General features: G+C 50.0%; 1 protein-coding gene across 1 annotated transcript in view; it reads right to left on the reverse strand.

Annotated features, from left to right (window-relative positions):
• Positions 1 to 12,533: 12,533 nt before the first annotated feature.
• SLC27A4 (solute carrier family 27 member 4) overlaps positions 12,534 to 14,831 on the reverse strand; it is a 55,557-nt gene continuing 53,259 nt past the window's right edge. The window contains exon 13 of the mRNA XM_060251719.1: positions 12,534 to 12,925. Within this exon, the coding sequence (XP_060107702.1) occupies positions 12,768 to 12,925 (158 nt within the window). The 3' untranslated portion in view covers positions 12,534 to 12,767. The remainder of the gene's footprint in view (positions 12,926 to 14,831) is intronic.

Consider the following 14,831-nt stretch of genomic DNA (forward strand, 5'->3'; position numbering starts at 1 on the left):
ATTAGTTTGTTCTGGGGCCATCTTTCCTGACATGACAAAAATGTGTGAGCTGGAGGCTAAAAAGCTGAGCCAGTTCACGCTAACTCAGCTTAGAGGGAACACTGATCCAGAATTCCAATTCTGCAATGGAATATATGGGATGGAGCAAAAGGAATGTTGTTTTTAAGTGTGAAAGATCAAGATTCCAATTTCTGTTCAAACAAGGAGTTGACCACAACTGCTCTGAGAAACATAGAAATACTGATAAAGTGCTTTTTTTTAGGTAGCGAACATTTGTTCCCTCTAAGCTGCGGTCTTGTAAGCAAAGGTTCTACTTGTGAGCTATTGGCATTAAAGTTGGGAGCTACGGGCATTGGTTGCGAGCCACTGCATCAGTGAGTGTGCTCTGGGGTCATCCTTCCTGAGCTAGGACAAAAATGTGTGAGCTGGAGGCTAAAAATCTGTGAGCTAGCTCACACTAACTCAGCTTAGAGGGAACGCTGGTAGCGAGCCACTGTTATATGTGGTGAAATAACTGCATGCGAGATCAATGCGCTATATCCATCTATGTGCATGCTACAGGGAATTTTTTCTTACTAAGCTGCGGCCGTTTAACCAAGTAGGAAATCATTGAGATTTTAAGCTGTTCTCAGCAACTTTCATCAATTCATTCTGGGACTGTGGGTCCCGTTTCCCTTTTGCTACATGTTTTCAGACGTCATGCTTCAAAGGAATCCTCTTGTTGCAATGATATTGCATTAGTGGAAAAACTCCGAGGAAAATAGCTAGTACTTGAAAAAGCATCAGAATATTCCACCCCCTTTGCACAGTCCTTTCTTGAAGATAGATTCTGTTGGTCTGAAGCAGCAGAATAAAGTTGGAGTCCTGTGGCACCTTTAAGATCAACACAATGTTATTCAAGGAATAAGCTTTCGTGTGCAAGCACACTTCTTCAGCTTGCATACCTTAAATTTTGTTGGTCTTAAAGGTGCTCAAACCTTAAATTTTGTTGGTCTTAAAGGTGCCATTGGACTCAAACTTGGTTCCACAGTCCCTTCTTGTTAGATCTCTTTGTTGTCTGTGTTTTTGCAGTTACCAGTCTTTTTAAAGAGGTCTAAAGTCCCAGTTTTGCAGCATTTCAGGAAAGAAGAAGAAGATATTGGATTTATACCCCGCCCTCCACTCCGAAGAGTCTCAGAGCGGCTCATAATCTCCTTTATCTTCCTCCCCCCATAACAGACACCCTGTGAGGTGGGTGGGGCTAGAGAGGGCTCTCACAGCAGCTGCCCTTTCAAGGACAACCTCTGCCAGAGCTCTGGCTGACCCAAGGCCATTCCAGCAGGTGCAAGTGGAGGAGTGGGGAATCAAACCCGGTTCTCCCAGATAAGAGTCCGCACACTTAACCACTACACCAAACTGGCTCAGGATTCCAGTGTCTACATAACAGCAACCAGGAGAGCCTGCACCAGTTCAATGTTCTACTGTCCCTCTCCCCACACACACAAAAGCCATCAGCACATGCAGATTTGAAATCCTCTTTTATTAGATGTGAAGATTCCATTTTCTTCCCTAGTTCCACAGCAGGAATTACAAGCCATTTTTGTTTTGACAGAACAGAAAATGTCACATGATGACAATGAGAAAGCGTCAGAGGTAAGAGACAGACGGCTTTCTCACATTCTGGTGGCTTGTAAGTTCTTGTTTCTGGGTGGGTGGGATTCTGTTCTGCTTGTGTTTTGCTCCCTCTAGTGGCCAATTCAATATTACACTGCTTTGTGTCTGGCAGTTAAATGTGCAGGGAGATATGCCTGACACAAATCAATGTAATATCAAATTGACCCCTAGGGGGAGCAAAATGTGTATGGAACACGCCCCACCAAAAAAAGAAACAGGAACACAACAAGGAAAATTAGACTGCAGAAAAGCCGAGACTCCCGTTCCTCTGTTCAGATCAACAGATAAACTAAAAGACCCCTCTCACCTCTACTGCTCCCTCCCAAAACAGAGACAGACACACACACCCTTTTAACATCACCTTCCCTGAGTAGATGTAGAAACAGCATCCATTTTTTTAAAAAGGAAGAAAAAACAAACAATGGGTTTATTTTACAATGTACAAACCAGAACTAGGAGGAGTTTGACAATCGGGGGAAAAAACAGGGGGATGGTTTTAAGGAAGCATCTTGTTCTGTGGCAAAAGATCCTATGTTTTTTTTTGGGGGGGGGGGAGGAAACTGGTTCCAATTCCAAAATACAAAAGTTCTATGAACTCCCTCCCCCCCTTTCCAAGGAAAGTGTGGTTTGGTTGGTCACCTTTTTGATAATTATACCACCTTTTTGATAATTATGTTGTCAACATGGGACAGCTCTTTTTTAAGAGTGCAACCAATACAAAAGTTGGGGGGGGGTGTGTGCCAAGCATACAAATTCAGAGCACCTGACACCCACCAACCAGTTGGAGTCTGTCCCGATGGCCATGTTGGTCCTCAGTAGTCCAAACCAGATTAAGGGATTAGTAAAGTCAGCACATGCAGTGCGGTCCTAACAGGAAATTGTGCAACAAGCCCCTCCTTTCCGTTATGAGCAAATCTGCACCTCTTCCTTAGTGCTGCCTTATTTGTTTACACCCCACTGCATGTTCATCGAGGGGGGAAGTTGCACGGAAACCAATTCAGAGCTGCACAGAAGGGACAGCTTTCGATGGCTGTTGGGGTGGGAAGATAATTTGCAGTGGCGGAAGTTGTCCCCATCTCTGCAACCCTTCAAGAGGGTGGTTGAATTCGAGCAGCATGCGAAGCCATGGTTTGTGCTAGCCACGACACGTAATCCAAACCGCAGCCTGAACTTCCCAGCCTACAGGCAAACCACGGTTCAAAGTTTCCATGTGTCATCTGTTCAGCACAAAGCTCCTTATCTCTTCGGTGCAGTACAGTGACCTCTGAAAGACAGCAACGGCCACGACAACCATGACTTTACCCACATGATGCTAAGCCAAAGGAGAAGAAGACTGTAGATTTATACCCTGCCCTTGTCTCTGAATCAGTCTCAGAGTGGCTTACAATCTCCTTTATCTTCTTCCCCCACAACAAACACCCTGTGAAGTAGGTAGGGCTGAGAGAGCTCTCCCAGAAGCTGCCCTTTCAAGGACATCTCTGAAAGAGCTATGGCTGGCCCAAGGCCATTCCAGCAGCTGCAAGTGGAGGAGTAAGGAATCAAACCCGGTTTCCTATAGTGTCCCAGTTTCCTATACGTCATGGTTTCCTATAATGGTTTACCAACATGGCAAACCATGGTTTGTCAATTTAGGCAAAACCTTAAGCAATCCCAACCGTGGTTTGGTAACGTCTGAATTGGAGAGCTTTCCTGCTACACTGGATCCGACAACACTTTCTGCAGTCGTCCTTCTCATACTGTGCCCATCAGGGTTTGGGACAGAGGCTGGGGATCCTCCTGTCACCTCTGTGGAGCCCTGCAAGAGGACGGACACCTAGAAAGGGTCCAGTGCTGTAACCAAGGAAACCTGGCCTAGAGGAAGGAGGAATAAAGGGGTTTCTGGAGCTGTATTGATCCTGAACTGTCCATAGGATGGTATGCGTGTAGCCAGGATTTCATGTTTGATGGCACCCACAGCAGGATTTGTTGTTGGGGGGGGGGGGCTGAGGGGCCACCTGATTTGGTGGCCCTGGGCTCTCGGCACTGTAAGCTGCCTTGAGGTACGCAAGCCAACCCCCTTTCACCTGGGCAGTCCCAGCAGCTCCGCTTCCCCCCCCACTTTCTGCCCCTCTCAGAGAGGCAGAGACCTCTTGACTCCACCCCCCCTTTGCTGTGCACACTGTGATAGGGAAGGGGAGAGTGGCGACGAGCAAAGGGGACAGATGAGGGCCCCTCCAATGGAGGGGATATACAGTTGGAAGGGAGGTTTGAAAGGATGGGGCTGGGGCCCACAAGGCCCCACTGTAGCTACGGGCCCGGTGGGAGGTTCCACGGGTTACCCCTAGATAGATGGGAGCGAAATGGCCGAGTCCTCCCTTTTCCATCTCCTCTGCTACCAGGATCCAATATGCGAGCAGGGGTCGGTTGGTTCACAATACAGCATATTACGGCACAGTCCTTCCTAGCAGGGGCCCTTCCCCACGGAGAATTCTGTTTCCTAAATGCACTTTAAATCACGATCACCAGCTTTTGCATTCTTCATGCCCAAGGCCTGTCTATACCCATAAGCAGCAATGACCTTTGCCCCGTGGGCCTGCGGAGAAGCTCCAGCTCAGGTCCAGCAGGGAACAAGACCTGCTGTCTCCCATCAAACAGCTGGTTCCCCCTAACTTTTTCCAATGCCAGGATGACCCAGGAGCAAGGAGGGAACAGAGCCTACCTATTCGCCCTGACCTGGATGGCTCAGGCTAGCCTGAGCTCATCCGATCGATCTCAGAAGCCGAGCAGGGTTGGCCTCAGCTCGTATTCGGATGGAAGAAGAAGAAGAAGATATTGGATTTATATCCCGCCCTCCACTCCGAAGAGTCTCAGAGCGGCTCACAATCTCCTTTACCTTCCTCCCCCACAACAGACACCCTGTGAGGTGGGTGGGGCTGGAGAGGGCTCTCACAGCAGCTGCCCTTTCAAGGACAACCTCTGCCAGAGCTATGGCTGACCCAAGGCCATTCCAGCAGGTGCAAGTGGAGGAGTGGGGAATCAAACCCGGTTCTCCCAGATAAGAGTCCGCACACTTAACCACTACACCAAACTGGCTCTCCACGGCGCTCCAGGGTCACTGCAGAGGAAGGCAACGGCCAACGACCTTTGTTATTGCCTTGCCTCAAAAATTCTACAGGGGGTAGCTGTAAGTAGGCCCATAGCCAGAAAATTTTAGGTGGGGGGGGCAGGGAATAAAAATTTAGGTGGAGGGGCCCTGGGGCTCAAAATGACGTCACACACCTTAAAAACAAATTTAAAAGGAGAGTGACAGCAGCAGCAAGGGCGGCGAGAGCAACGGGGAGAGCAGGGGGTGGCAAAAACAGGACAGCAAGAGCAGCGGGGGGGGTGGAAACGGGGGGGGGAGAGCAGCGGGGAGGACGGGGGCAGCGAAAATGGGTGATGGGGAAAGTGGGGGTGGAGAAAATAGGGTGGCAAGAGCAGTGGGGAGAGCAGGGGGAGCAAAAACGGGCAGCGGGGAGAGTAAGGGAGGCAAGAGTGCGGGGAGAGCGGCAGCAGCGAGAGGAGAGGGGAAAGGAGCGGCCGTACAAGTGGAAGGGGGGGGTTGGGTGGAGCGACTGCCCCCCCCGCGCCTCCCCTAGGTGCAGGCCTGGCTGTTAGTCAGCTGTGACTCGATGCCATTTTACACGCACACGAGCTCACATTTGCATGGACCGAGCCTGAAGGAAGAACTCAAACAAAACAGCAGCAGGGATCTAGATTCCAGCTTTTGCACTGTGCGTTCCAGTGGAAGCCCCACAGTGCAGCACGGGAGGCCCACCATCTTGGGCGGCTGATTTGGGGCGCCAGAGAAATCCAGTAAACAGCAAGTAGGACTCATGTGGGCACAACCCTCCAGGGAGTTATCCTGTGCAAGCCGAGTTGAATTCCGTGAGCTTTGCACAAGCCCCCAGGGCTGTGCAGTGCCCCCTACAGAATTTGCAGTATCCCACCCAATCTTCCCCTCTTGGATGAGTGGGCTGCAGATTCTATAGGGGGCACCGCCCTTTGCTGGCTATGGTCCTGTTGTACCCTGATATCAATAAATTAGTTAAAGGGGAAGGTGCCATTTGGATTTTCCACTTCAGCTAGTTAAACGGCTTGGGCCGAGCCAGACTTGTTAGGATTGCCAAATCCAATTCAAGAAATTTCTGGGGACTTTGGGGGTGGAGCCAGAGACTTTGGGGGTGGAGCCAGGAGCAAGGTTGTGACAAGCATCACTGAACTCCAAAGGGAGTTCTGGCCATCACATTTAAAGGGACGGCACATCTTTTAAATACCTTCTCTCTATTGGAAATAATGAAGGATAGGGACACCTTCTTTGGGGGCTCACAGAATTGGACCCCCGGGTCCAATCTTTTTGAAACTTGGAGGGTATTTTGGAGAGAGGTACTGGATGCTATGCTGAAAACCTGGTGCCTCTACCTCAAAAAACAGGCCCAACCCCCCAAGATCAATTCTTCATTATACCCTATGGGAATCGGTCTCCATAGGGAATAATGGAGTGCCCAGCAGACATTTCCCTCCCCCCACCCCCTGCCTTCTGATGACCTCCAAACCAGGGGATCCTCCGCCCCCACCTGGCGATTGAGAAAAAATACAACCACACGGTTATAGTGAGCATACAATGAAATTATAATGCAAGGTATAACTTCAACAATGATTAACAACGATAGGAGTCCCGAGGTGCAGGGGGTCGACCTGAAACGTCCTGCTTTGCTCAGTCTTCATGCATGGGGTGCTCCATTAATGTTAATTCAATAAGACTCCAGTTCAAATCAAAATTAACACTGGTATTTCCACAGCGTTCCATGACTGCAAATAATTAAATTCTTCACAGGGACACAAAAGTGTTTCCAACAAATTTAAAAAAACAGGCAGTCCAGTCACGCTGGTTCGCGGCCACGTGGTTGTATTTTTTCTCAGTCTGTAAGTGACCTCTCTCCTGTTTTTTCCCGCCTGGGGATTGGCAACCCCAAGGCTTGTCCATTTGCGAGTGAATGCAAGTTTGCAGCTCCTCCTCCCAGGGTGCTCAGACCATCCTCAGTGCAGGCACATCTCCTTGCAGAGCTCCAGAGATTTCAGACAGTTGATTCTCCAGTGGGTGGCTTATATTGAATCAGGCCCTTGGTCCACCAGGGCCACTACTGTCTATGCAGACCAGGAGCTGTGCTCCAGGGTCTCAAGCTGAGGTCTCTCACATTGCCTACTGCCTAATCCTTTTCGTTGGGGATCCCCGGGATTGAACCTGGGACCTTCTGCATGCCAAGCAGAGGCGCTACCACCAAGCCACGCCTCACCTCCTTCCTTGTGTCTTTACTTATGTCTCCTTCCTAGTAAGTCAGCCCTAAGCCCTGGGCTCTTTTTTGTAGCAGGAACTCCTTTGTATATTAGGCCACACCCCCTGATGTAGCCAATCCAGAGCTTACAGTAGGACCCCATACTAAGAGCGCTGTAGCTTTTGGAGGATTGGCTACATATGAGGGGCGTGGCCTAATATGCAAAGGAGTTCCTGCTACAAAACAAAACACAAACCCTGTGAAAGCCTAACTGTTCTTCTATATTTGCACGAATGCAGCAGGGATTAATTTGGCCCTCTGCAGAACCCTTCTGGCCCTCCTCCAACTCCAGAGTCATTGGAGACAAGGGCAGGGGCCCCTTGTGCTACATCGTCTATTTGCAGGAGATAGTTTCCGAGAGCAGCCATCTTGGTCTGCTGTAGAAGAATTAGACTCCAGCCCCTCCAAGCTTCTATTGGATGAAGGTAACTTCTATCCAGAGATTCTGGTTGGTCTCCGAGATGCTAATAGATTCAGTTCAAGTCACTTGGTTGAGAAGAGCTGATTCCCTTTCATCCAACTGCTGAACGCAGTCAAACACGGAAGCAAAAGGAGAAGTTATCAGAGGGGGGTCCGTGGGTGTGTTCCTGCAGCTTTCCATTTCACATGTGACAGCGTGTACTGGTTGGGTATGTAGGGTTGCCAAGCCCAATTCAAGAAATATCTGGGGACTTTTTTTGGGGGGGGGGTGGAGCCAGGAGCAAGGGTGTGACAAGCACAACTGAACTCCAGAGGGAGTCCTGGCTATCACATTTAAAGGGACCGCACACCTTTTAAATGCCTTTCCTCCATTAGAAATAATGAAGGATAGGGGCACCTTCTTTGGGGAATCATAGAATTAGACCCCCTGGTACAATCTTTTTGAAACTTTGAGGGTATTTTAAGAAGAGGTACTGGATGCTATGCTGCAAATCTGTTGCGTCTGCCTCAAAGAACAGCCTCCCCGGAGCCCCAGATCAATTCTCCATTATACCCTATGGGAATTGGTCTCCATAGGAAATAATTGAGTGCCCAGCAGACATTTCCCTCCCCCCCGCTGTCTGATGACCCTGAAGTGGGGGGAGGGCCTCCAAACCAGGGATCTCCTGCCCCCAACTGGGGCCTGGCAACCCTATGGGTCTGAGATCCCCCCACCTGGTCAGACACGAGTTGTGGGTCTCTTCAGTTCCCACGTGACTGAGGGATGATTTGGATTAGGACTGTGGCATGCTGGGAAAAGCTTTCCCAACCTGCTGTGGTCTCAGGTGGGGTTGTTGTGTGTCCCACTGGGGAAACATGCTTCCCCATGGGGCCAAATCATGCTTTCCTTCCTAGGCCCTTTTTATGTCAGAGAAATGTCGTTTTCGCGGGAGGGGGGGGGGAAATACCAAAGCCCTTTCTCCACAGCCTCAGTCTCAATCAGCCACCCTGTGAGTGGTAACATCTGACTGTTATTTAGGGGAGGGACCCCAGACTCAAGCTATATACTTCGAAGTGTGTGAATCAGTCATTTGACAACTCCTAAGGCTGACTGTGGCCTAGTATTTCAGCACGTAGCCTGACAGACATGGAGGGAGCAAGCAGGGTAAAATGGCGGGAAAGCCAAGCAGAATAAAAGAGGTTGCCCTCTTGATTCTGATCCCTCGCCACAAGATTTTGTTCCTTCCTCTAGAGACCGGGGAGAACAAAGTACAGGTGAAAGGAGCAATCCGTGGTCAGGATTTCCCAGAATTTATTCAAAGGCAAAAGCGGCTGGGAGCTTCCCCCCTGCCCCAATTGGATCGGGGCCACAACACTGAACAAGGGGGAGTCTTCCTGACACAACTCCTTCCCCTTTCTTCAAGCTATTTTTCCTGCAGATAATTGTACCCACACATAGAGTTTGCTCCTGAAGAGAAGCGGAGAGCTTCTAAATGGCAGAGCGGACCCTGAAGCTGGCAACTGTTGGTCAATTTGTAGCTTGCTTCTGAAGCCCTCACACACGCCGCCACCCCAGAGACGCACACACAACATGGAGCCTCGGGGATCTGGAAAGACCTCTTCAAGCTACTGCGAAGCTGCGCTTACCCTCCCTTAAACACGGATCGCAGAGCCCACCCACTGTTTTAGAACACAGGAAGTGTGTAAAAGAGGAGTCTTCTCCAGCTGCTCAGTACTCAATGCTCTTTTCATCCAACCGCCATTTTGTTTACACGATCGCTGCTGCTCTGTAAGACCAACCCAGCTGCCAAAAGTCCACATCCTTGGAGAACTCAGTCAGAGGAGCGACTATTCCGTCCTACGGTAGGGGACGGGCCACCAGCACTGTGTGTTCTGGAGAAAAGTATCCGAGGTGACGAACTGAGCCAACCCCAGAACGTCATCTCTGGCTCTGAACATCGTTGTGCCTTTCTGATTGAAAATATTGCCCCCTCACAAAACAAAACAGAGGACGACGCCTTTGCAATGGCTTGCAAACATTTGCCTAAAAACGTCTTCCTAAAAACGTTTGTCTAAAAACACCTGGTCCCACCCACTCCCTAAAAACATCTTGGTGGCAGAAGCTGCTGAAACTCCTGAAAAAGAGGCCAAACGAAAGTGTCTTGAAGCACGGGGCTAGGGCTCGAGACCGCTGGCTGACTAGCAACGCCAGTTCTAAGGTTCCCTTTGACATAAAGCAGCTGCATTAAAAGTGGAAGGAACTTCTTCTGAAGTCAAGCCATCGCTCCGTCAAGCCAAGCACTGCCAGTACCGTGGTGTGCAGTGGCTCTCCAAGCTCTCGGGGAAAGGCCTTTCCCAGCCCTGTTAACCCAAGATGCTTAATTCTCCCTTTTGGAGTGCAAAACATGAGCCACGGCCCTTCCCCAATGGGCAAGAACACTTAGGGTTGCCAAGTCCAATTCAAGAAATATCTGGGGACTTTGGGGGTGGAGCCAGGAGCAAGGGTGTGACAAGCATAATTGAACTCCAAAGGGAGCGCTGGCCAACTGTGCGCCTTCCCTCCACTGGAAATAATGATGGATAGGGGCACCTTCTTTGGGGGCTCCTAGAATTGGAACTTCTGGTCCAATCCTTTTGAAACTTGGAGGGTGTTTTGAGGAGAGGCATTGGATGCTATGCTGCAAATTTGGCGCCTCTACCTCAAACAACAGCCCCTCCAGAGCCCCAGATAACTGCAGATCAATGTTCTGTTATACCCGATGAGAATCTGTCTCCATAGGGAATAATAGAGTGCCCAGCAGACATTGTTCTCCCCCACACACTTCCTGATGAACCTGAGGTGGGGGAAGGGCCTCCAAACCGGGGGATCCCCTGCCCCTACCTGGGGATTGGCAACCCTAAGAATGCTACAAGTGCGTGCAAAAATGCGCATAACAGAAGAACTGAGCATGCACCGTCTGGATCGAGTATCGAGTTAACACTTCCAGAATTTGGGGAGCCGGGGCTAAAAAATGAGCTAAGCCGTGCTTCCTTGACCTCCTTTTCAAGTCCCAGGAGGAGGTTCTTGTAAATCTGTTTCCAGGTCTATAAACAAAGATGTACGATGAGTTTTACCTATTTGTGCTTTGCTTCCAGGGCAGACACAGAATCATAAAGTCAAGGGGGCATTCGATGTCACCCTCTTCCCCCAAGACTGAATCATCCGTGCCCAGAGCACATTGGTTATTTATATCTAGTGGATTAACCAGTGAATAAGGCTAAAATTCCTTAAGGAGCTTGTTGCCCCTCTGAGGCAGGCATCCAAGATGGCACTGTATTAATATGTGTCATCTTGGAGGCCTCCTCCTCTGTCACCTGTAGACAGGGGTGGAATTCTAGCAGGAGCTCCTTCGCATATTAGGCCACACAACACCCCTGATGTAGCCAATCAAGAGCTTACATGGCTCTTTTTGTAAGCTCTTGGAGGACTGGCTGCATCAGGGATGTGTGGCCTAATATGCAAAGGAGCTCTTGCTAGAATTCCATCCCTGCCTGTAGAGCACGTCAGCGTGCATTTTGTGTGGCCAGCCAGCACCGAGTCTGCTTTGCACTGGATCAGACCATCGATGAATCTAGTTCATTGCTACCTATGCTGTCTGGCAAGCAGCTTTTCGAGGTCTTTCCCAGTCCTTTGCTCAGAGAGCCCATTTTTGTCATGGGTGCCAGGGTCTGTACTCTGCAAGCGAAGATGCCCTGGATGGACTGGGAAAGTCTTTCAAAGATACAAGAGCCACACGCTGTATGCCAGGGGTCCCCAACTTTGTTGAGCCCGCGAGCACATTCGGAAATCTGACATGGCACAGCAACAAAATGGCTGACCCAAAATGGCTGCCACGGGAGGCGGAGCCAGCCACAAAACGATTGCCGCAGCTTAACTTCAGTAACACAATGCAGATCCTTGTGCTGTGGTGGCAGCTGCTGCCAAAGCAACATTTAAAAATAAATATCTGCACAGCCAATCAGAAGCCTTGCTGAGAGAAAGCCCTACTTGGCCCAACCCACTTCCTAAAAACACTTGGCGGGGGCCAGAAAAGGTGTTGGTGGACCCCATGGTGCTCACAGGCACTGTGTTGGGGACCCCTGCTCTATTCTAGCCAGCCGCTCCACCAGGAACTCTCCACCACTAGCTCTTGCCCGGATCCTCCAGTTCAGAAGCGGTATACAGCGGCGATATGCACGAAACACACTGTGCAACAACCGCATCGGTGGAAGCACTAGTGTGGACATACCCTTTTTCTGTGCTCTGACAAATCAATGAGGAACCTTTTAAAAAATGCAGAAGTCCTCACCTTTTGGAAAGCCCAGGAGGCTCAAGTGTCAGCTAGGAACACATTACAGAAGGGGGGGGGTGAGTTTCCGGGGGGACGCCATTGCTGAGCGCACAACTCCCAAGAACTGACCACAGACGCCGTTTGCCTCCATAGGAAGTAGCAGAACAAAGACAGCAGGGTTTACATACGCAACAAACAACAAAATCAGGTGCTGCCAGCAAGACCGTAGTACAAAGAAATCCAGCCAGTTTGTACTCGTCTCGCAGTGTATCATTTCTTTTCTTTAAAAAACATAATAAATTATAACACGCCGGCAGACTAAAAAATAGTCCAACTGTGAAAATAGAAAAAAAATAATTCCCTGGAAAAAAAAAAAAGTCAAGTCATGGCAGACAAGCGTTCCCATCAACACGAGCCCCTTCCCGCCCCGTCCAACTTAGCAATAACATTTTAGCAGCCAACAGGAAGGAGATAACTCTTCCCGTTAAAAAAGAACCCACAGCTTTCTTTGTTTTTTTTCGTTTGGTTTTCCCAGGACGGTCCTTGGAAAACGGTTCGCTTGGTGCAAGGTATCCAAGTTTCATTCACCGCTGTCTGATTGGGAGGGAAAGAAAGCACCACAGTGCCCCCTAGAGGCACCACAAATCAGCGCAGCCCTTCCGGGTCTCAATGGCTGGGGGAGGGGGCAAACCAGGAAGATGGCAGATTGACCCTCCCCCCCCCACTAGACTCATTCCCAGTGGGACAGGGAATGCCGTGCTCCCCCTACCGTTTTCCTTCACATCCCAACGGGTCACCATTTACATGAAACAGAAAATAAAGCCATGTTTTTAATGCTTTGGTATGCAACCTCCTCCGTTGGCTACCCCCCCACCGAAATTGTATGCCGTGGTCCTCTGTAAAACTTGATAATTTTTTTGTTGTTTTTGTTGTTTTTAAAAAAAACATTTACTGTGCCTTTTTTTCTTAATTGTCAACCCTCTTCTGGCTTGCCACGTCCTCTCCCACCTCAGGAGGAGGCTCTGAAGCCACGAGAAGAGCGCAGGCTGCTTCACAGCTTCTCCAGTCCCGACTGGATCCTCTTGTAGACCTCCTCCGTTAGCGGAAGGTACCGGCATCGCCTGGGCTCCAGGTAATACAACTTGTCCTTCACCACAGAGACGTTGTAGCCTTCCTTTCGCAGCTCCGTTTTCTGGAACTTGAAGGTGCCTGCGTCACGAAGGGCAGGGGGGAAAGGAAAAGGAATAGGGCTAAGCACAGCTCCTGAACCTTTCTGAAGGTTCCCCCTCTTCCTCCCCACCTACCTTGTCCATTGAATAATAGGTGCAGCTGCATAACAATCCCTGGATCAGGAGAGCGGGCAGCCAGCCAGCCACCAGCCAATCATGCCCCCAGCAGCCCTCATTAAGCTTTGGAGAAGCCCACGCCACCCTTTCTCCGCTTCTTATGTGATTTTGGGTGGGGAGTGGCTTGCTGGCCTTTTGACTGGGGAGTGGGGTGGCCCTGGAATGCCCCAGGTGAGCGAGGCCTGCTTGGGCTGGTTGAATCTCTAGTCAGCCCAAGCAGACCTCACTCGTCCGGGGCTCTCCTTTCTTGCATCAAGTTGCATTTGGCTGGGGGGGGGGCGCATATGCTAATGAGTTATGTTAATGAGCTCCACCACCTATTTTTTTTCTACAAAACAACCCCTGGCTTTAAGGCATTCCATCTCCTACACCCAGGGGTCTTTTTGTAGCAGGAACTCCTTTGCATATTAGGCCACACAGCCCCGATGTAGCCAGTCCTCCCAGAGCTTACAGTAGGCCCTGTACTAAGAGCCCTGTAAGCAATCGGAGGATTGGCTACGTCAGGGTGTGTGTGCCCTAATATGCAAAGGATTCCGGCGACATAAAAAGCCCTGCATGCTGCCTATAGTCGACCCCTGACAGCTTGTGTAGGAGAGACCCAGGAACAACTTGATGCAATTACATAGAGCTCTCTCCTCCTTCAGAACAAGACAATGATAGAAATGAACGCTGCCCCAGCTGTGATTTAAGTACACAGCGGGACCACAGAGGTACTATGAACTGGGGAAAACAGCAAAATACTCTCTCCATTTACAAAACTATTTCTCAGTGTAATATATAGTCACAACAATTTATAACAATTTTACAATACAAGGAAAGGAAAAGTCCCCTGTGCAAGCACCAGTCGTTTCCGACTCTGGGGTGATGTTGCTCTCACAACGTTTTTACGGTAGACTTTTTACAGGGTGATTTGCCACTGCCTTCCCCAGTCATCTACACTTTCCCCCCAGCAAGCTGGGGACTCATTTTATCGACCTCGGAAGGATGGAAGGCTGAGTCAACCTTGAGCTGGCTACCTGAAAACCCAGCTTCTGCCAGGGATCGAACTCAGGTCGAGAGCAGAGCTTAGGACTGCAGTACTGCATCTTTAACACTCTGCACCATGGGGCTCTGTTTACAATACAAATATGTGGTTGGAGAGCCAGTTTGGCATAGTGGTTAAGTGTGCGGACTCGGAAGAACTGGGTTTGATTCCCCACTCCTCCACTTGCACCTTGGGTCCGCCATAGCTCTGGCAGAGGTTGTCCTTGAAAGGGCAGCTGCTGTGAGAGGCCTTTCAGCCCCACCCACCTCACAGGGTGTCTGTTGTGGGGGAGGAAGGTAAAGGAGATGGTGAGCCGCTCTGAGACTCTTCGGAGTGGAGGGTGGGATATAAATCCAATATCTTCAGCTACCTCACAGGGTGTCTGTTGTGGGGGAGGAAGGTAAAGGAGACTGTGAGCCGCTCTGAGACTCTTCGGAGTGGAGGGCGGGATATAAATCCAATATCTTCAGCTACCTCACAGGGTGTCTGTTGTGGGGGAGGAAGGTAAAGGAGACTGTGAGCCGCTCTGAGACTCTTCGGAGTGGAGGGTGGGATATAAATCCAATATCTTCAGCTACCTCACAGGGTGTCTGTTGTGGGGGAGGAAGGTAAAGAAGATTGTGAGCTGCTCTGAGACTCTTCGGAGTGGAGGGCGGGATATAAATCCAATATCTTCATCTACCTCACAGGGTGTCTGTTGTGGGGGAGGAAGGTAAAGGAGACTGTGAGCCGCTCTGAGACTCTT

This window comes from Heteronotia binoei, chromosome 12, assembly GCF_032191835.1.
Source record: "Heteronotia binoei isolate CCM8104 ecotype False Entrance Well chromosome 12, APGP_CSIRO_Hbin_v1, whole genome shotgun sequence".
Taxonomy (NCBI): domain Eukaryota; kingdom Metazoa; phylum Chordata; class Lepidosauria; order Squamata; family Gekkonidae; genus Heteronotia; species Heteronotia binoei.